We start from the raw sequence: 20,497 nt of genomic DNA, 5'->3' as shown, positions 1-20,497 counted from the left end.
TAACTGGGGATCACACTCATGGAGAACTCCGAGTGCCAGGTTGAGTTGTCTGAACTTTATGCTATAAGCCTTTGAACAGAGAGAAAGCAACGTTTGAGGAAAAACTGGAAGCATGGAATACTGTTGAAAAGCAGTTATCCCTCGTAAGAAGATGAGGGGCTGAGCTTTGGGGACAAGTGTGAGATTGGAAGCAAGGGTCTGATGCAAGGAATATTTGGAATGTTGTACCTTTTCTTTCTTTCATCCTTCTAATTCACATGACTTTCCCTCCTCCCATCTATCTTCCAAGTTCTTTTCTTTCTGTATTGCTATGGGTTACCAACTTCTATGACCTAGAGCTCTCACCAGTTCCTCTCATCCCTTTAACAGGTCACGCCTCCAGGCCCTGCCTCTGGACCAGGTAGTGTGGCAGGAAGCATTTGCCGGGAAACAATGGCCAGGAACCAAAAGGAAAAGACCTTTCTTCCTCAAGTTCTCTATCGGTCACTCCCCCGACAGCTGAGACGGGGCATGCTTTTCTCCAACCTAAACCCAAGAAGCATGGAGGAGTGCACCTCTATCTCCAGCGTGCCTCCAGTCTTTCACTTCAGCCCGCAGCACTGTGCAGACCTCAAGAGCCAGTATTTTAAAAAGGCGGCTTCAAACCTTACCTTCTCTCAGGAGGTGGTGTGGCAGCGAGGGCTAGCCAGCCTTTCTTACAGCCAGTGCAGCTTCCATCACCTCTACAATGCAGACAGCATCATCCAGCCTCCCCATATCAGGAAGGCCCGGCCTGAGAAACCCGTCAGCTTCAAGTTGTTGCATTCTTCAAGTCCCTTAGCCAGGGTCAGCTCCCAGGCTGAGAAAACAGAAAGTCCTACCTATTTTAGGAAGAAGCTAACGAAGTCCAAGTCAGGAAGCACCGTCCAGAAAAAGTCTTGCCTTCCCATTCCTCTTTGCTGCATGGATCCAGACTTTCTGAGCTTGCCACCTACTCCAGATCTGGAACTGGATGAGGAAACCTGGCTTCTGCCCCACGAGAAGGAGGCCAGAGCCTGGGAGGCCATCGTGCTGGAAAAGCTGGACAAGCGCACGGCCAGATGGATACAGAACAAGCGTCCTTTAAGGCCCGGGGTCTCCCCCAACAAGTGGCAGAGCTTCTTGCGCCAACAATACGACTGGAGCCACATCCGCGATGAGCTCAGTTCCGCCAGCGACCTGGAGCTCTTGAAAGAACTGGAGGAAGCAGAGATGGCGGATTTTGAGGAACAAAGTGTCACCCTGCCCACGGAGGAGAAAAAGCAGCCAGAGCTGCTGCTTCCTGTTTATTATCGGTAGACTGGCTGGGCCCCCGACATGCCTTTAAGAATCCTGGGCTTCCCTTCAAGGAATCCTGGGTGGGCTGGCTTACCCTCTCCCATCAACCTCTTGTGTTTTCCCTGCCAACCTGCTCTGTCCATCTGCATCAAGTAAGGTTTTCAGCCTCAGCACTACCGACATGCTAGGTTGCAGAGGGCTGCGCTGTGTATTGTAAGATGTTTAACAGCATTTTCCTATGGATGCCACTGGTACTCTCCAGTTGTGACAACCAAAGATGTCTCCAGACATTGACACATGGGACAGAATTGCTCCCCGGTTAGAACCAGTGCCATTGAAGGGATTGGTTCTCAGCCTTTCCCTTTCCGCTAATCCAGTTATTGTCCCGGTGCTCCCAGAAATGTAAGCACAGTGAGAGTAAGGAAGGCAGAGCCTTCTGGCTCTGAGGTTTGGTCCTGCCTCCCTTTGGATAAGAAGCCAGCATGTCACTTACTCAAAAACTGACTGGCAGCAGGGCAGAGAAGTAGACAGCCTGAGAAGAGGGTTACTGTGCGTGTCTCAGATTGTTTCCTCCTCACTTATAGCTAGAGGGAGGACTGAAGCTATTATGATACCTCTCATTCCCAAAAGTGAACTAAAGATAAGTGGAAGCTCATTTATTTACCCATTTATTAGTAAAATAGAAATCGCATTCCCACTACTTTCCGGTTACTTTGCAAAGTGCTGGGAATGCAACGTAAATGAGATAGACATGAACCTATCTTTGAAGGTGCTTATAGTCTGTCCAACAAACATTAAGTAACCACACATAATGAAGTGAGGTACTGTAGGAGGAGGGTCCCCTTCCCCAAGTCCATGTATCCACCAAGGGCACCAGTGTTAAAGAAGGGTAATGCCGGGAGGATGGGACTGTATTGTGCTGTCCAGTGGGTACAGAAGGAGTGGCTCCACCAGGGAAGGGGGAAGGTGGCTGCAGTCAGGCCCTTCTGGCAGCTCCATATTCAAGTGGACCTTGGGGTCAAGGCCAATAGTTAGATAGCGGTGTTCTTTAAATGCTCGTGTGTGTATGCCTTGAGCTTAAAAAGGAAAGGGAGCCTGGCTGGTGTTGCTCAGTGGTGTGAGCGTCATCCCATGCACCAAGAGGTTATGGTTTGATTCCCAGTCAGGGCACATTCCTGGGTTGCAGGCTCTTCTGTAGCCAGGTTCTTCAGCCAGGCTCGGTTGCCAGGTTCTGTCTAGGTTCTCCAGCCAAGTTCTGTAGCCAGGTTCTGTCCAGGATCTTTTGCCATGTTCTCTCGCTAGGTTCTGTGTCTAGGTTCTTCAGCCAGGTTCTCTCGCTAGGTTCTGTCTCTAGGTTTTGTGTCCTGTTGTCTTGTTACATCTGTATTTATACCAGTTGATTCCAATCCTATCAATCTCTATTCCAAGGGTTAGGGCGTTTCTTATCTCCATTCCAGGGAGTAAAGATTATGTAGCTTAAGCGAGATTGTTCATAGTTAAAGTGATTAACTACCCGCCTGGCACTTAGTTAAGGGGTTTTATCCCCTCCCTAACTTCAGGGAAAAATCCCTACCTGGGGAAACAACCTTTCTCAGAGAGGTGACCTTGGTTAAAACACATAGCGCTAAGGGGAGCAAACATATTAAGAACAGTATGCCATGTACGCCAGGTCCCTTGAAACATATGCTGTGCAGATGTTTCTTTCCTGCAGCGACTGTGTCAAGCAGCAAGGATGGACTGGCTTCCGGCAAGGCTCGATTCCCCAGTAGGGGGCATGCAGGAGGCAGCCAATTGATGTTTCTATCTCTCTTTCCTTCTCCCTTCCTCTCTCTCTAAAAATCAATAGAAACATATTTTTTTAAAAAATAGGAAAGGGAGTGAGCTGTGGATCTGATGGAAATGAGAAAGTCCATCTCCTACCTTTCCTCCCCCTTTTCTCCCTCCCTCCCTCACTCCGGCCAAGATTGCCCAGTTACTCGCCTCAAGAGCAGGGTGTTGAAACAACATCTGACAACAAGGCCACTGAGGATATCAACGAAGAGATCATCTGCCAGTCCCCAGTCCAGAGCTACGTCCGGCAGGTGACTCGCCAAGCTGGAAAGTATGCTTACTCCACCGACAACACCTTTGAACAGGAGATTTACTTTGGTAATAGAGCTGGGGCCCTTTGGTGGGGGCTAAGGTAGATATGGAGATGGAAGGTAGCTGGGGGATGACACAGTCATGGGTGTGGATGAGGTCCTGGATGACCCAGGTGTTCATGGTAACATTTCCATAACATTCCCTGGTTACTCTCATACGAGCTATTTGCATGTGGGGTTTGTTTTTTTTTAAAATTTTTGTTTTTGCCAGGGGTGTGTGTGGGGGGAGGGGGGAGATGTCCGGTGGGGAGAAAATGTTTCTTCTTCTTCCTCTTTTCTCTAGCTCTCTATCTTACTAAGGAGGCAGTGGAGGGTGGGATTGTAAAGCAAGCAAGATTTGGCGTTGGGAACAATCTACCTCTTCTCTGTACACCCTTCTCCCTCCTCTCACTTTGAGATATTCCCCCACTGAGGGGCTATATTGGAAAAAATATATCACAGGCTTTGGGGTCAGGCAGATCCGAGGTTAAATCCTGGCTTAATCCTTTCCTACTAACCTTCAGCAAATGATATAATCTCTCTGAGCCTTATGTACCTTATTTGTAAAACAGTATTAAGAAAAATGCACTTAAACAGTAGACAAGAAAGCATTTACAATGCGTCTTGCCCAACGCCCAATAAATGCCCACCACCTTCCCTTCCAGCTCGCCTGGGCTTTCCCTTTAGATGCCTGGGCTTCCAGGATGCACGATCTAGGTCTGCATGTTCCACGCTGTTTGTCCTTTTCTACTCCCATCTTGTTCCTAGAGTGCTATAAACGGAACGTATTCTTAAAGTGCTTAAGAAAAAGTATTGACGGAGAATAAGAGATGAATTGGGTGGCCCTTCATTAGTAAATAGCTTTTCATAGTGAGAAAGGCTCTGCCTTGACATCCAGGCCTCACAGAGCCCGCAGCCATGCGTCCTAGGGGCTTCAGAGGAGGGTAAAGTGAAATTGGATCTGGCCCTGGTGACTAAAAACCCAGGAGGAGAGAGAAGGAAGGTGCTGGGACTCATTCTTTCTTTTTTATTTTTTGTCCCCTCTGTATATTTTATTTATTTGACTCATTATTTCTTTATCTGTTCATAGATAAAGTCCAGATCATCCACCGGATTGGTGCAAAGAGAGACCAAATTTTCCTGGAGAACCTCAACCAGTACCACAAGCAGCTAGCTAAGGTCTTCCCGGAAACCCCAGAAAGGTGGACCTCCCAGCCAGTTCCTGAAGCACGTAAGCAGGAAGCTGATAACGGGCATAAAGATGGAAGTGTGGCCGTTTCTTTTCTTTTAAAAATTCTCACCAAGAATGTGTTTTTATTGATCTGAGAGAGAGAGAGAGAGAGAGAGAGAAACATTAATGGGTTGCTCCCTCTTCTCCCCTCACCCCCCAACCGCCTGTTTGTGTCCCAACCAGGGATTGAACCCGACCGACACCTGCTGGTGTAGGGGACAATGCTCCAAACAACTGAGCCACACTGGCTCGGGCACCATTTCTTTAAGGTCCCTGTTTCAGAGGGCAGGACACCACCAGCATCCGGGAGAGTCTCTTCCTACCAACTAGAAGTCATCTCCCTGCCCTGGCCATTGGTTGGGCATCATCCCATGCATGGAAGGGTTGGCGGTTAGATTCCCGGCCAGGGCACATGCCCAGCCGATCGATGTTTCGCTCTCACATTGATGTTTTTCTCTTCCCCTCAATAAAAAATCTTTTTAAAAAATCATCTCATAAAATTATAAAATAGTAACTATAACTAGGAAGAGGTTTTGTGAAGCATTCATTCAGTTGAAATAAAATAAAACTTAGGTGTAATAAGTGCCAATAATTCCATCTTAATGCTTCCAGGGGATGCTTATCAGACCCTGATCAAGTACTCTGCTCTTTTGCATTGGGCTGGCCTCCCACTCCATACTCAGGCCAATATCTGCTTCTCAGGCCATAGCAGCATCCTCTACCAGTCCATCATTTTGATTATGTAAGACAGAGAAGGTAGAGAGAGGGAAGGAAAATAGCCAAGAAATGAGCTAATGAAACAAAAAGTGCCCGTTCTCCAAGAGACTATGTATCCATTTCCCATGACTCTTTTCTTTGCAGTGTCACTGTTGAGGTGGTCCCCTCATGTGCAGAAACTAGTAGTAGTAGTGACCCATTCTTTTCCCACCCACCTCTAAACCTCTGTCTCTAGTGCTGCCTGGCTAGGTATCAGTCATTAGAGTAGAGATGCTACTCATGGTGGCTATGCATAGCTTCCCCAATACCCACACCCACTCCTCCTTTGTTGAGGACCGCTATTATAAAGCAGCGGAGAAAGCACCCCAGCAGAGCCTTGGGTTAGGTCTTGGCAAGTCACCTTCTGGAGCTTTAGTTGCTTCATTAAAACTGAGACACTAGCCCTAGCCAGTTTGGCTCAGTGGACAGAGTGTCAGCCTCCGGACTGAAGGATCCCAGGTTTGATTCCGGTCAACGGCACATGCCGGGGTTATGGGCTCAATTCCCAGAAGGGGACCTGCAGAAGGCAGCCAATCAATGATTCTCTTTCATCATTGATGTTTCTATCTCTCTCTCCCCTCTCTTTTCCTCTCTGAAATCAATTAAAAAATATTTTTTTAAAAAATTGAGACACTAATCATTCCTATAGCAGGGCACTTTTGTGATACTTATTGGTACTTAGGTGACTTTGTGAATATGTTTTATAAACCATTAAGTGCTGTGCAAACTCAAGGCACAGAGACAACGTTGATCAGTGGTTGCTGGGTGATAGTTGCACAACTCTGCATATATATTAAAATACCACTGAGTTATATATACTTTAAGAGGGTGGAATTTACAGGATGTGAATTCTACCTTAATGAAGCTATTTTTTTAAAAAATATATTTTTTATTGATTTTTTACAGAGAGGAAGGGAGAGGGATAGAGAGTTAGAAACATCCATGAGAGAGAAACATCGATCAGCTGCCTCCTGCACACCCCCTACTGGGGATGTGCCCGCAACCAAGGTACATGCCCTTGACCGGAATCGAACCTGGGACCCTTGCGTCCGCAGGCCGACGCTCTATCCACTAAGCCAAACCGGTTAGGGCCTTATTATTATTTTTTAATCCTCTGAGGATCCTGCTGCTTTCATAGAAACTTCACGACCTATCTCACTTGCTTCATAGGCACCTTATCCCCAATAGAGCTGGATACCCACCTTTTCCCCCCAGAGCACAGAACATTTAATGAGCTAATGCTGTAGGTTTTTGACATCAAATCTCTTTTTAAAACAGTATTTGAAATTGATCTGGGGGAAGTAAAGCCAGAATAGTAATATATACATACATCTTCTTAAAACTATTTTATTCATCATCTCATCTCAGGAAATCCTGGATATGAAAGAACCTGGAAATAATAGAAAACTTCCTGAGGTTAGATGTACGTAGGTTCCCCCCTCCCCCGCCCCCTTTTGATTGAATTGAAAAACTTAGATGGTGATTCCCTTAAAATGATTAAAATTCTTTTTTTTTTAAATATATTTTATTGATTTCTTACAGAGAGGAAGGGAGAGAAACAGAGTCAGAAACATCGATGAGAGAGAAACACTGATCAGCTGCCTTCTGCACATCTCCCACTGGGGATGTGCCCGCAACCCAGGTACATGCCCTTGACCGGAATCGAACCCTGGACCTTTCAGTCCACAGGCTGACGCTCTATCCACTGAGCCAAACCGGTTTCGGCAAAATGATTAAAATTCTTAAGAAATAAAGTGTACAGCCCTAGTTTGCTCAGTGGATAGAGTGTTGGCCTCAGGACTGAAGGGTACCAGGTTCAATTCTGGTCAAGGCCACATGCCTGGGTTGCGGGCTGGATCCCCAGTAGGGGGTGTGCAGGAGGCAGCTGATTAGTGATTCTCATCATTGCTATTTTTATCTCTCCCTCCCTCTCCCTTCCTCTTTGAAATCAATAAAAATATCTATAATAATAAAAGCATAATATGCTAATTAGACCAGACAGCCAAATGACCTTCTGGACGTCCTTCTGGATGAAGCCTGGGCTGTGAGGGCCGAGGCAGCCACCGTGGCTGCGAGGGCCAAGCCCCTAGCACGAATTTTGTGCTTCGGGCCTCTAGTATTCTTTTAAAAAGAAAGAAACGAAGTGTACAGCCTGACAGAAAACTCTCTTAGTGTGCCTAGATCATCATGGTTCCTATATACCAAGCACAGGTTTTACAATACACATCACAAAGGTACCATCTGTTTCTGCCAACAAAGTGCACTGTGCCTTTTCTCCCATAGACAGTCAAAGGGTTGTTTCTTTTTATGCTCCCTTTAGGTGACTTCTGAGGTGGGAGGTGGCAAGTGGATGTATTTCTACCTGCCTGGAACTCATGGGATAGAAATAAAATAAATGTTGGTAGTTGTACATGTTTATTCTCTTAAGACTTTAACTGGCAGCGATTTAAGACTTTCTGACCACATCAATTTTAACTCCCTGGGCAGGGGGATACAGGAGGAACAGCTACTTCTCACTTCCAGGAAAGGGATTTTAAGAAGGCAGAGAGAAGTTGGGGAATGTCATATGGCCAAGGATCTATTCACTAGGAGCTGACCTGTCTGGAGCTGGTTCTATGGCTTCTGGCTGTGCACATCCTACACTGCAAAGGAAGGAATCCCTGAACTCAGGGTGACTGAGTTCCCCCAGTGTGATCAAGCTGGGTGAGCACCATTTTTAGGGTGTGCTCTACAGGAGCATCTGAGCTAGATTGCCCTTGAGTCTCACAGGATTCTTTTTACATTAGAAGAAGTGGTAGAAGCCCTCCTTGCTCAAAGAAAAGAACTGATTCAGAGCAAATCTAAACATGTTTAAGTTGGAATGAGATCTGGAAAAACAGAAATTGCTGATAGTGACAGATTAGAACATGAAACTGAGAAGCAATGTGGCAAATAATGAAATTAGTAGTCTGGAAATGTTTTGTTTTCTTTTTAAAATATATTTTTATTGATTTCAGAGAGAAAGGGAGAGGGAGAATATCAATAATGAGAGAGAATCATTAATTGGCTGCCTCCTGCACACCCCGACTGGGGGTTGAGCCCGCAATCCAGATATGTGCCCTGACCTGGAATCAAACCATGATCTCTTGGTTCATAGGTTGATGCTCAATCACTGAGCTACATTGGCCAGGCCAGAAATATTTTTATCTGTTTTGCCTTCTTCGCTACATAACTACTTCTCTGAGAAAGACGCTTTCTGAATCTCATATCAGGGATCACATTAAGTCTAGAATAATATAACAGCTATAACTTTTTATATAACAACTAGCCTATCTAATAAAAGAGTAATATGCAAATTAACTGTCACACCGTCACAAAGATGGCAGCGCCCATAGCCACAAGATAGTGGCGCCCAGTCCCCTCAGCCAAGCTGCTGAAGTGTCCAGGCCTGTTGGCCAGGCAGGTGGCAGGAGAGGTGGGGGGCGGGGCGAGTGGAGAGGCTGGATCCGCCCACTCTGGCGGCGGTTCCAGCCTCGCCGTTCCATCGCTGCTGGAGTGTCCGGGCCTGTCACCTGGCCAGCGGCCACGGGGGCAAGCAGTGAGGCATGATCCACCCACTCCGGTGGCCGATCCAGCCTTGCTGCTCTGCCACTGATGGAGCGTCCCGAGGCAGCGAACACAGGAGCAGAGCTGAGGCAGCAGAGACAGGAGGGAGTGAGGCAGTGGAGAAGGGCGGGCTTCAATCCCTTCTTTGCTTTGCTCCAGCCGAAAGAAGCCCTATTCTTGCAGGAATCTTCCTGCAATGGGCCTCTTGTATTTATATAATACTAGAGGCCCAGTGCACGAAATTCATACACTTGGTGTGTGTGTGTGTGTGTGTGTGTGTGAGAGTCGGGGGGGGAGGGCCCCTCAGCCCGGCCTATGCCCTCTTGCAGTCCAGGAGGCCTTGGGGGAGCGCCTAAGCCATCAGTCGGACATCCTTAGTGCTGCCACAGAGGTGGGAGAGGCTCCCACCACCACCACTGCCCTCGGCAGCTGTGAACCTGGCTTCTGGCTGAGCAGTGCTCCCGCTGTGGGAGCACACTAACTACCAGGGGGCAGCTCCTGCATTGAGCATCTGCCTCCTGGTGGTCAGTGCACGTCATAGCGACCAGTCATTCTGCTGTTTGGTCAATTTGCATATTAGCCTTTTATTATATAGGATTTTCTTCTGTTCTCAAAGTTCCAACTGTTATTTGTCATAATTAGGAAAAATTCAGAGATGCTAAAATCTTTAAAATTTAGCAGCTGGCAGGACCATTCTTCCTCCCAAATTAAAAGCATAAAAAGAACAATTAAACTAGGAATTAATGGCCCATTATACTCTAAATTGCAATATATCAAATATCAAATTTTAGGAGCAAGCCCTTTTACATCTATAATTATAAAAACCCAGTGGCCCTAACGCTGTAACAACCAAAGACCAGCGCAGGTGGGCAGGGCTGTGAGCGCGGCAAGACGTGTGTGGATGGGCAGGGCTGCAAGTGTGGCATGGCTGCCCGTGCAGGTGGGCGGGGCTGCACAATTTTGTGTGCTGGGCTTCTAGTATAAACATATTTATGTGCCTAAAGGCTGCACAATTTTGTGTGCTGGGCTTCTAGTTTAAACATATTTATGTGCCTAAAGATTTATTACTCTTATAGAAAGGCTTATAAATAGCTCAGCTTCACCCCCCCCCCCCCCAACCTTTCTCTCCCACCATCGTGGCTTCTCAGGTCTGTAGTCAGCTCCCTGTGCCACTTGTGCTCAGTTCCCTTTATAACCACAGGAAAGTTTGCTCTTGAGAACACTGTTTTGCCTTGGTCTTAGTCAGAAATAGGAATGAGATGCTGGTTGGAACACAGGGCCTAGGGCAGGACCTCATACTGGCACACTGCACAGCTTGCAGGCCCGTGAAAGGAGCCCCGCGCTGGACTGCTTTGCCCACCCCAGTCAAGGATCTGCTGGTGCAGGGGCGTGAGGACATGTCCACTAAGGCCAAGAAACTGAAGATGCAGGCGGATTCACTGAAGGAGGATGTGCCCTGGAAACTGCTGGTCCTGCGGAGGATGTTGCAGGAATGGAGGACCGCCTGGGCTCTGAGTGAGTGAAGGGGGTGGGGGGCGGGACATCAAGAGGTATCGGTATGTATTTGTGGAGGATGAGAGTCTCAGCTTGGACTAGTGTTTCTCAGTCTTTGAAAATCCATCCCTCTCATAAAACATAAAAATCTGGTTGCCTCATCAAGTTTAGACTAGACAAGAGCCTTCTTTTCACATAATGCTAGTTGACGTATGAATACTTTTTGCATGGGTGGGTTTTACTTCAGTAGTCTGTGGAAACACACTATGTTGAGAACTCTTCACAGGCAGGGACCCTAACTTACTGATCTCTGAAACCTTATGTTCACTAAATAATGCATGAAGGGAAGGTTGAAACATGCTGTCCAAGCAATGGAAATGTAATGGTGGCCAAAAAAATCCCAAGAAACACTTATAACTATTTTATTCACATGGCAGTTGTCTGTGGTATAAACCACCCCTCTCCAAAATTCATTCCTGGAGTTGGGATTATCCTATATCTACATTGCCCTCAGAGATATGGGAGTAGAAGTCTGAGTGCCTGGGGCAGAGTAAGCACCTGGCAAGGACTGTTGAAAGCTATAAGATTTAAGGACTCCAGGGCTGCTGTCTTTCAGAACCTAAGAAACTAATTTAGCTAGTGCAGGAAGAAGAGAGGTGATCCATTTCATAAACGGGATCAGATAAACATAAAAGAGTTGAAAAGGAGATCCAAGTAAAAGCCACTATTAGGGAGCAACTACAGATGGTGGGAGCACTGAAATGAAAGCTTGATACCTACAAAGAGAGCAGTTAGCAATACAATGAGAATGACCTTGAAAGCCAGATGGAGAAGCCCTCAAAGGCAAGGAAACCTGAGGGTATCTTGCTAACCTTTGTCTAGTTAACTCATGTACTATTCAATCACTCAACCTGGTAGATTCTAGTATTATTCCCATTTTACAAATGAAAAATCTCAGGCTCACACAGGTTAAGTAACTTACTCAAGGTCACACGGCTAATAATTGTGATTCCAAACCAGGTATGTCTGATAACAAAGTGCCCTTAACCACTATGTTTTATTGCCCCTTTTGTTTCCCAGATGGTACCAGTGAAGCTATTTAAGAGAGAGAGAAAGAATATAGGATGAGATTTGGGGCGGGGGGAAGTTGTTTGGGACTGAACTAGAGAGTATATGGATCATCAGAGAAATAACCTCCCTAAGGATCCCATCTCTGAAGCCCTTTATTTTTCTGAGCTAATGTTTTGCTTGAATTGTCCTGGCGGGGTGGGGGCGGGGGGGCCCGCAGTATGTATCTAACCCTGACCAAGTGGTTCTCGTCTCACTTTGCTCCCTGTGTCACAGTCATCGAGTGGCGCCATAAGACAATAGAGGGTCTGCTGCGGGGCTTGGTGGACATGCATGATGATATTCGGATCCAAGCCATCACCACGTGTGCCACCGCCGCTTTAGAACGGCCCCGGATTGCCATCAGGCAGGGGGACTCAGGTGAGAGCCAGAACTGGACTGCTTGAGCATACTATCTACAGGTTTCCCCTGCTATCTGCCGGGGTCCAACCCCAGTGGGTCCAGGGGGCCCCAAAGGTGTGGACGGAGTCGGCGAAGAAGAAATGACATGGAGGCAGCGTTCAGTTGATCAGCAGCCTCGCCAGGATCTCTAGCCAGGATTTCCATCCAAGTTCTGGTCTGGATCTCCAGCGAAGTTCTGGTTAGGATCTCCAGCCAGGTTCTGTGTCCATGTTCTCTTGCTAGGTTCTCCAGCCAGGTTCTGTCCAGGTTCTCCAGCCAGGTTCAGTCACCAGGTTCTAGTCAGGTTCTCTTGCCAATTTCTGTAGTCAGGTTCAGTCCAGGATCTTTTGCCATGTTCTCTCCCTAGGTTCTGTCTCTAGGTTCTGAGGCCAGTTTCTGTCCAGGATCTTTTGCCATGTTCTCTCCAGCGAAGTTCTTCTGTCTCTAGAGAACGTTCTGTGTAGGTTCTGTGCCTAGGTTCTGTCTCTCTTGGTTCCGTATTCTAAGTTCTGTGTTCTAAGTTCTGTGTCTTGCTGGCTTGTTACATCTGTATTTATACCAGTTGATTAAATCCTATCAATCTCTATTACAAAGGTTAGGGCGTTTCTTATCTCCATTCCAGGGAGTAAAGATTATGTAGCTTAAGCATGATTGTTCATAGTTAAAGTGATTAATTACCCGCCTGGCACTTAGTTAGGAGGTTTTATTCCCTCCCTAACTTCAGGGGAAAATCCCTACCTGGTGAAACAACCTTTCTCAGAGACCTTGGTTAAAACACATAGTGCCAAGAAGGTGAGCAAACATATTAAGAACAGTATGCCATATATGCCAGGTCCTTTGAAACAGCAAGGATGGACTGGCTCCTGGCAGCTATCCAACAGTAGAACGCTCCTATGAAACCCTTTGTAAGCCAAAGTGGCGTGAAGCGAAGCATTATCTCCCACTTTCTGAAAGTTCAAATGTGCCACTATGTTTTCATGGAAGTCATTAGTATGGTAATGACATTTTTTAAATGCGAAAATCCTCTTCAGTTTTCTTTCAGTTAGCAAAAACAGGTTTAACAAGACACAGGACCCAATGATCCTATATAATAAAGAGGTAATATGCAAATTGACTGTCACACCCTTGCACAAGATGGCCACCCCATGTTGTCAAAATAGCTGCCACAAGGTGGCCATCACAAGATGGCCGGCAGGGGAGGGCAGTTGGGGGTGACCAGGCTGGCAGGGGAGGGCAGTTAGGGGTGACCAGGCTGGCAGGGAAAGGGCAGTTGGGGGCAATCGGGCCAGCAGGGGAGCAGTTAGGCATCGATCAGGCTGGCAGGGGAGTGATTAGGGGGTGATTAGGCTGGCAGGCAGAAGCGGTTAGGGGCAATCAGGCAGGCAGGCAGGTGAGCGGTTGGGAGCTAGCAGTCCTGGACTGTGAGAGGGATGTCCCAGATTGGAGAGGGTGCAGGTTGGGCTGAGGGGGACACACACCCAGTGCACAAATTTTGTGCACCAAGCCTTTAGTGGAAACTATAAATGCCATTGAAAGGACATAAAACCAATGGACCCTGATTCTTCAAGCACCCTCTCAGATATCACCTTTTATGTGAAGCCTGGGCTGACACTTTTTCTTCTCTGCTGCAGGTAACATCCTAATATTATTCCAGTCCTAATATTTATCACTCTATCATAATTGTTTACTTCTCTGCCATCGCTAGCAGGCAAGGAACTCTCTCAGGGCAGGGACTATTTGGCTCTACAAAACTGCCAGGTTTTTAAAGTTTCATTTCACTTATATCCTGTCTATTGAGTTCCAGATATGGGCATTTTTCCTTCAAGTTTTCAAATCTGTTGCTTCCTGTGCTGGAAAACTCTTCCTCTCTTCATATGATTAATTTCTATACTTTCCCTTCAGTTTTCAGCTAAGGTGTCACCTCCTCTGAGGAGCCTTCCCTGCCTCACCACCCAGACTTGGTTTGGTGTCCCTGCTAGACATGTGTCCACACATATACATTTTTTATTATAACTGCTTATTTCCTTGGGTATTAAATGGGATGATATATTTTCAGTGCCTGGCACATAGAAAAAACCTTCAATAAACAGCAACATATATCATAATCTTATCCCAAATCTTCCACATACATACAAACATCGTTATCTTCCGCCAGAACTATGCCTGTCACGTGATCCCTTTCACGTGTCCTCGGTGTCTAGATTTTGTTGTTTCCTCCCCACACCTTCCCAAAGAAAATGATCTACTCATTATTTCTTGAGATGATCAATTGCTTCCATTCCCCTGAAATATATATTTCCATCTAGGTCATTCTTGACACATGGCATAGTGGATTGCAGCAGTAGTATGAAGGATAGATTAGAAGTCCTAAAACCTTAGTCACAGGTCCAGCTTCTTGGAAGTCAGTTAACTTCTGAGTTTCAAATTCCTTATCTATCAAGTGAGGATAGTTGTGGACAAAAGGTTAATAAAATCCTTCCCCTTCTACTTGAGAATCTGAGCTTTAATTAAATGTATACCTGTTACTCTGCTAACCTGATAAGGACAGGAACTATCTTTATAGGCAACACTGTTTCTGATAAAAATGCACCCTGACTGATTAGTTACATTTGGAGTGGGAAGAACTATAAATGAAATGTAAATATGTAAAGGGGCACCATCCTTTGGGTTTCCATGAATGCTGTGACTTATATAACAGCATTCCCTTTAGGGACCCTAAGATGATACCTGTGGGGTTGTTATAAGAGATCCTAACTCCAGTGAAACATAAGACTTGTCCTCACAGTGTTTTCCGTAGTCCTGAGGTGTCCCCAGAGGGATCTGTGGAATGCTAGACAAACCACCTCAGGAACTCTGGCCAAAAGGAGTGCCTGAGGCTGCCCTGTTGGCAAACTGTGCTCCCATCCTATGTCCTTCGGAAGACTGGTACTGAGGGGCTTATAACAGTGTTGTGGGCCTGTTTGTTAAACACACACATATTTCAGGTGAGCTCTGCAGTAATATCTGCCTTGTCTACTTCAATAAAGTTTGGAAGAATGAATGAGTATGAAAACACTATATAGATGGCAAAGCACTACCTAAATATAATTGCTATTATTAAAAATAATAGCCCTAGCCAGTTTGGCTCAGTGGATAGAGTGTCGGCCTGCGGACTGGAGGGTCCCAGGTTCAATTCCAGTCAAAGGCATATGCCTGGGTTGTGGGCTCGATCCCCAGTGGAGGGTGTGCAGGAGGCAGCGATCAATGATTCTCTCTCATCATTGATGTTTCTCTCTCTCTCTTCCTCTTCCTTCCTCTCTGAAATCAATAAAGAAATATAGTTTAAAAATAATATAAAAGTACAAAATGTAATGTAAAAATACAAAAACATATAGGGTAAATAGGTTGATTTTTATCACTAAAACTAATGGTGAAAGTCACCATAGCCTAGCTGGAAACATTCTTCTTTGGCTTGAATATACCTTCTTTGAGGCCAGAGGATAAAGGATGGAACTGGCATACCCAGCACAGAAGTGAGTCATAAAATCCTGCCCATTGGAGGGGCCCATAGAGGTAAGCACCTGCGGCTGGTATTCGGCTATGGGAAGGAAGCTGTGTTTCCGAGAAAAGCAAAGGGGCTAGCACTCCCTTCTTCAGCTCTCTTTTGATCACAGACGAGAAGACTGTGGAAGCCCCATCAATCCAGGACTTGCCAGAGGTTCTACTCCCGCCTCTGGAGGCTGCTCTTGGAGACCAGAATTTCAATGTGCAGATGGCAGCAGCAATATGCCAATATGCTATACAGTCACACAATCCCCTTGCCCAGGACATCATGCATACTGCCCTTTTGAAAGGTGAGGAACTCTCCGTTTCTTCTGACCTGGGAATATGGGGTAAAGAGGAGATATCCTTTTTTTTATATATAAATATACTAGAGGCCTGGTGCACAAAAATTTGTGCACTCTGGGGGAAGGGGGGGTCCCTCAGCCTGGCCTGTGCCCTCTCGCAGTCTGGGACCCCTTGGGATTTAACGACCTGCTGGCTTAGGCCTGCTCCCGGGTGGCAGAGGGCAGGCCCAATCCCTAGGTGCAGCCCCTGGTCGGGCTCAGAGCAGGGCCGATTGGGGAGTTGGGGCGCCACCCCCTGTCATGCACAGAGCAGGGCGGATCGGGAGGTTGCGATGCCACCCCCAGTCATGCTCAGGGTAGGGCCGATTGGGGGGTTGGGGCACCGCCCCCTGTCACACTCAAGGCAGGGTCAATGGGGAGGTTGCGGCGCCACCCCCTGTCACGCACAGAGTAGGGCCCATCAGGGGGTTGAGGAGCTCGCCCCTGTCACTCACAGAGTAGGGCCGATAGGGGAGTTGGGGCACCGCCCCCTGTCACACACAGAGCAGGGTGGATCAGGGGGTTGGGGCGCCGCCCTCTATCACCCACAGAGCAGGGCCGATCAGGGGGTTGGGACACCACCACTCTCACACTCAGGGCAGGGCCGATGGGGAGGTTATGGCTCTACCCTGTCACACACAGAGCAGGGCCCGTGGGGGGGGGGGGGGAGTTGGGGCGCCGCACCCTGTCACACACAGAGCAGGGCCGATCAGGGGGTTGGGGCGCCGCACCCTGTCACACACAGAGCGGCAGCGCGATCAGAGGTTGCGGAGCTCCCCCCTATCAGGCACAGAGCAGGGCTGATCAGGAGGTTGGGGTGCCTTCCCCTGTCACGAACAGAGCAGGGCGGATAGGGAGGTTGTGGCCCCGCCCCCTGTCACACACAGAGCCTCAGGGCGATCAGGGGGTTTGGGCGCTGCCCCCTGTCACACTGATCCTGGTGCTGGGAGGCCTCTCGGCTCCGCTGATCCCGGTGCTGGGAGGCATATTACCCTTTTACTATATAGGATAGAGGTCTGGTGCATGGGTGGGAGCTGGCTGGTTTGCCCTGAAGGGTGTCCTGGATCAGGGTGGAGGTCCCCACTGGGGTGCCTGGCCAGCCTGAGTGAGGGGATGATGGCTGTTTGCAGCTGGTCACACACCCTTCAGGGTGGGGGTCCCCACTGGGGTGCTTGGCCAGCCTGGATGAGGGGATGATGGCTGTTTGCAGCTGGTCACACACCCTTCAGGGTTGGGGTCCCCACTGGGGTGCCTGGCCAGACTGGGTGAGGGGCTGAGGGCTGTTTGCAGCTGGTCACACACCCTTCAGGGTGGGGGTCCCCACTGGGGTGCCTGGCCAGTCTGGGTGAGGGGCTGAGGGCTGTTTTCAGGCTGGCGGGTGACGGAAGCTCCCAACCGCTCCTTTTTTTCTTTTTTTCTTTTTTAATTCTGGGCCAGCTTTAGCTCTGAGGCTCCAGCTCTTAGGCCTCCGCTGCTGAAAGTAGGTAATCGAAACAATGTATAACTCCAGCTCTGACTCCAGCTCTGAGATCCCAGCTCGCTGAAAGCTGGTTTCTGGGGTTTTTTTTTTAGCTTCTATATTTGTTAAAATGTTTCAAACTGCAGGCTCAGAGGCCTGCAAGGCAGGCGGGGAACATTGGTTTCCTCCGTCACTGAAGCAAGCAAGCCTCAAGTTAGTTTCAAGCTGCCTGGCTGCCAGTTAATTTGCATATCTCCCTGATTAGCCAATGGGAAGGGTAGCGGTCGTACTCCAATTACCATGTTTCTCTTTTATTAGATTAGATATTTTATTGATTTTTTACAGAGTGGAAGGGAGAGGGATAGAGAGTTAGAAACATCGATGAGAGAGAAACATCGATCAGCTGCCTTCTGCACACCTCCTACTGGAGATGTGCCCGTAACCAAGGTACATGCCCTTGACCAGAATCAAACCTGGGACCTTTCAGTCTGGAGGCCGACGCTCTATCCACTGAGCAAACCGGTCAGAGCATTAGCTTCTCCATCTGTTACTCTCCATTGTCATGTCTGTGATGTCTATTGTATTGGATTTCAGTTCATCTTAGAACATAGAAAAGGTAGTTCTTCCTAGGTACTTTGACAAAATAGGTACACTGCCACCTAGTGGTGTTTCATAGATGTGTTTGACCAGAAACCATGCCCTTTCACACAACTGGATTTTGTTTAAATTGAAAATATGATGTAACAATATTTAAGAATACTTCCTGAAAATTAAAAATCACCACTTGAACACATCATGCTTCCATTTGTGCACATTAACTTATAGGCATTGTCCACATGCATTGTTGGAGTAGTAATACAGCAAAAAGGTCAAGTGATATGCCCAACGTGCCTAACTGCTCAGAGATGTCCTTGTTCTTTGGGAAATTGGGAAAAGACAACTGACAGACTGGTTTGTCCTCCTGCATATAGAAGCTCAACAACTTGTTTCATTTGTTTTAAGAAAGCCTCCACTCCAGACTTCCCAATCTCAAAGGGGAGGAAAAACTGTATCTCTCAGCCAGGCCAGAAGTGCCTCATTGCTGTTACCTAACAAGAATCTGTTAAGATTTAACTCCCCCACCACACACACACACACATATGTATATTTTAGTCTTTATAATCAACAAGCCACAGAAGACAAAGTCTATGATCACATTTAATTCTCTCTAAAGAGTGCGATCCAAAGCAGAAATCTTCCCTTTTCCCATAGAAAATGTAAGCATAGCCAATGAACCAATCTTTTTTAAAAATTTATTTATTTATTTTTAAAAATACATTTTATTGATTTTTTTACAGAGAGGAAGGGAGAGGGATAGAGAGTTAGAAACATCAATGAGAGAGAAACAGCGATCAGCTGCCTCCTGCACACCTCCTACTGGGGATGTGCCTACAACCAAGGTACATGCCCTTGACTGGAATCGAACCTAGGACCCTTCAGTCCGCAGGCCGATGCTCTAGTGCAGTGATTCTCAACCTTGGCTGCACATTAGAATCACCTGGGAATCTTTTTAAAATCCTGATTTCTGGGCCCCATCCTCCGGAAATTCTGTTTCTTTGTTATGGGGTGAGGTCACAACACTAGTAACAAAGAAACAGAATTTCCAGAGGATGGGGCCCAGAAATCAGGATTCTAAAAAGATTCCCAGGTGATTCTAATGTGCAGCCAAGGTTGAGAACCACTGCTCTAGCCACTGAACCAAATCGGTTAGGGCTGAACCAATCTTTTTAACAAGAAAAATAAAAATGCAATTAGGGTGGGGATTGGATAAGAATTGAGTATATGTTAATTTACACATTGGGATATTTAAATCTTGGAAACATAGAAGTCATTGAGAAATATTTTTATTCCAAAAGAGGGCGGAAAAAAGTATTCAGGTCTTTCACTTTCTGCCCTGGATGTAGGGAGCTGGAAGGAGTGTTACTCCCACCCTTACATTAAAAAAAAACCTTGACTAACTTCAAAATACAGTGCGGCCTTGACTTATGAGTTTAATTCATTCCGAGCCCGAGCTCGTTAAGGAGCTCGTTAACTCAAATTACTCTATCAACTCAATGCAAAAAATCTGCCGAGACACAGCTGGCATCTCAAAAAACTCGTTAGTCGGGACACTCGTAAGTCAAGGCCCCACTGTATAAGGACAGACAATGCCTACAGGGAAAGAGAAGACATGAACACTCACTCACCCGAAGTAGATACAGCTGGGACCAGTAAGAAGAGTTCAGCTAGAACTGTGGTCAAATTAGTGAAGGCCAAGTACAGGCTAGATTAGAAGAATACGTGAAATCTGTGAGGATATCAGAGATTGGAGAACCCTGTATCCTCTTATGTGCTCTTTTCCCACTAATCCCAGTGTGTGGAGTAAGAACCTCAAGAGATGGGACATAGGGATGAGTCCTAAGAAGTACCCAGTGTGGTGCAAACCCAAGGGAAGAGATCCTGCTCCCCTCTCTCTACTACATAACAGAAACCTTCATCTGTAGCAAAGTGGGAGTGGAAGAGGAGGCAATACCTTAGGAACTTGATGCAATTCATTGCAGCTGGGGAAGATTTAACTTTGGAGATTAAGATTTTTCAGCCTATATTTAAAACCTTGATATAATCCATTTAAACATGGTTAAATATGGAATTGGATTTCTAGACTGAGAAGGGCACAGGGAAGTGAGAGATGAGGCAGGTAACAGCCTTGGATACCAACCCAAAGGCTGTTCTCTCTGCGGGGTAAACAGGTCACCTACCTAGACTCTATTCACCCCACCGTGGCAGGTAATAGCGTGGACAGCTGGGCTGCAGCTCAGTGCTTGGCTCTGGATGGTGTGGACATTTACCCTGTGATTAAGAGGATCCTCCATCAGCTGTTTCACAAGAAGAATGAGGACACTGAGCACCAGGCTTGCCTGCTCCTGAGCCATCTCAGTGGGAAGATGGTATGTATGCATTATAGGGTCAGAAAAAGAAATCAAGTTTGGGGAACAATTGGGTCTCAGTGCATGTAAAGAATCGAAAATGCAGGTGTGGTGGGGTAAGATGATCTCAAGCATAGGTAAAGCCAGACTTGGAGTGGTTGAACTGGGGTGGAGAGGTGTATACAAGGAAAAGTGACAACAGTTAGCTTAGTCTAGGCGAGAAAAGTAGACTGCAG

General features: G+C 46.9%; 1 protein-coding gene across 1 annotated transcript in view; it reads left to right on the top strand.

The window, feature by feature from the left end:
* The first annotated feature begins 432 nt into the window (after positions 1 to 432).
* HEATR4 (HEAT repeat containing 4) overlaps positions 433 to 20,497 on the top strand; it is a 47,324-nt gene continuing 27,259 nt past the window's right edge. The window contains exons 1-7 of the mRNA XM_036312407.1: positions 433 to 1,313; positions 3,260 to 3,444; positions 4,507 to 4,647; positions 10,303 to 10,503; positions 11,827 to 11,970; positions 15,663 to 15,824; positions 20,122 to 20,282. Coding sequence (XP_036168300.1) covers positions 433 to 1,313; positions 3,260 to 3,444; positions 4,507 to 4,647; positions 10,303 to 10,503; positions 11,827 to 11,970; positions 15,663 to 15,824; positions 20,122 to 20,282 — 1,875 coding nt within the window. The remainder of the gene's footprint in view (positions 1,314 to 3,259; positions 3,445 to 4,506; positions 4,648 to 10,302; positions 10,504 to 11,826; positions 11,971 to 15,662; positions 15,825 to 20,121; positions 20,283 to 20,497) is intronic.

Source organism: Myotis myotis, unplaced genomic scaffold (assembly GCF_014108235.1).
Source record: "Myotis myotis isolate mMyoMyo1 unplaced genomic scaffold, mMyoMyo1.p scaffold_m19_p_1, whole genome shotgun sequence".
NCBI classification, from domain to species: Eukaryota; Metazoa; Chordata; class Mammalia; order Chiroptera; family Vespertilionidae; genus Myotis; species Myotis myotis.
The sequence above is the reverse complement of the archived record's forward strand: the minus strand, read 5'-3'. Positions and strand labels throughout refer to the sequence as shown.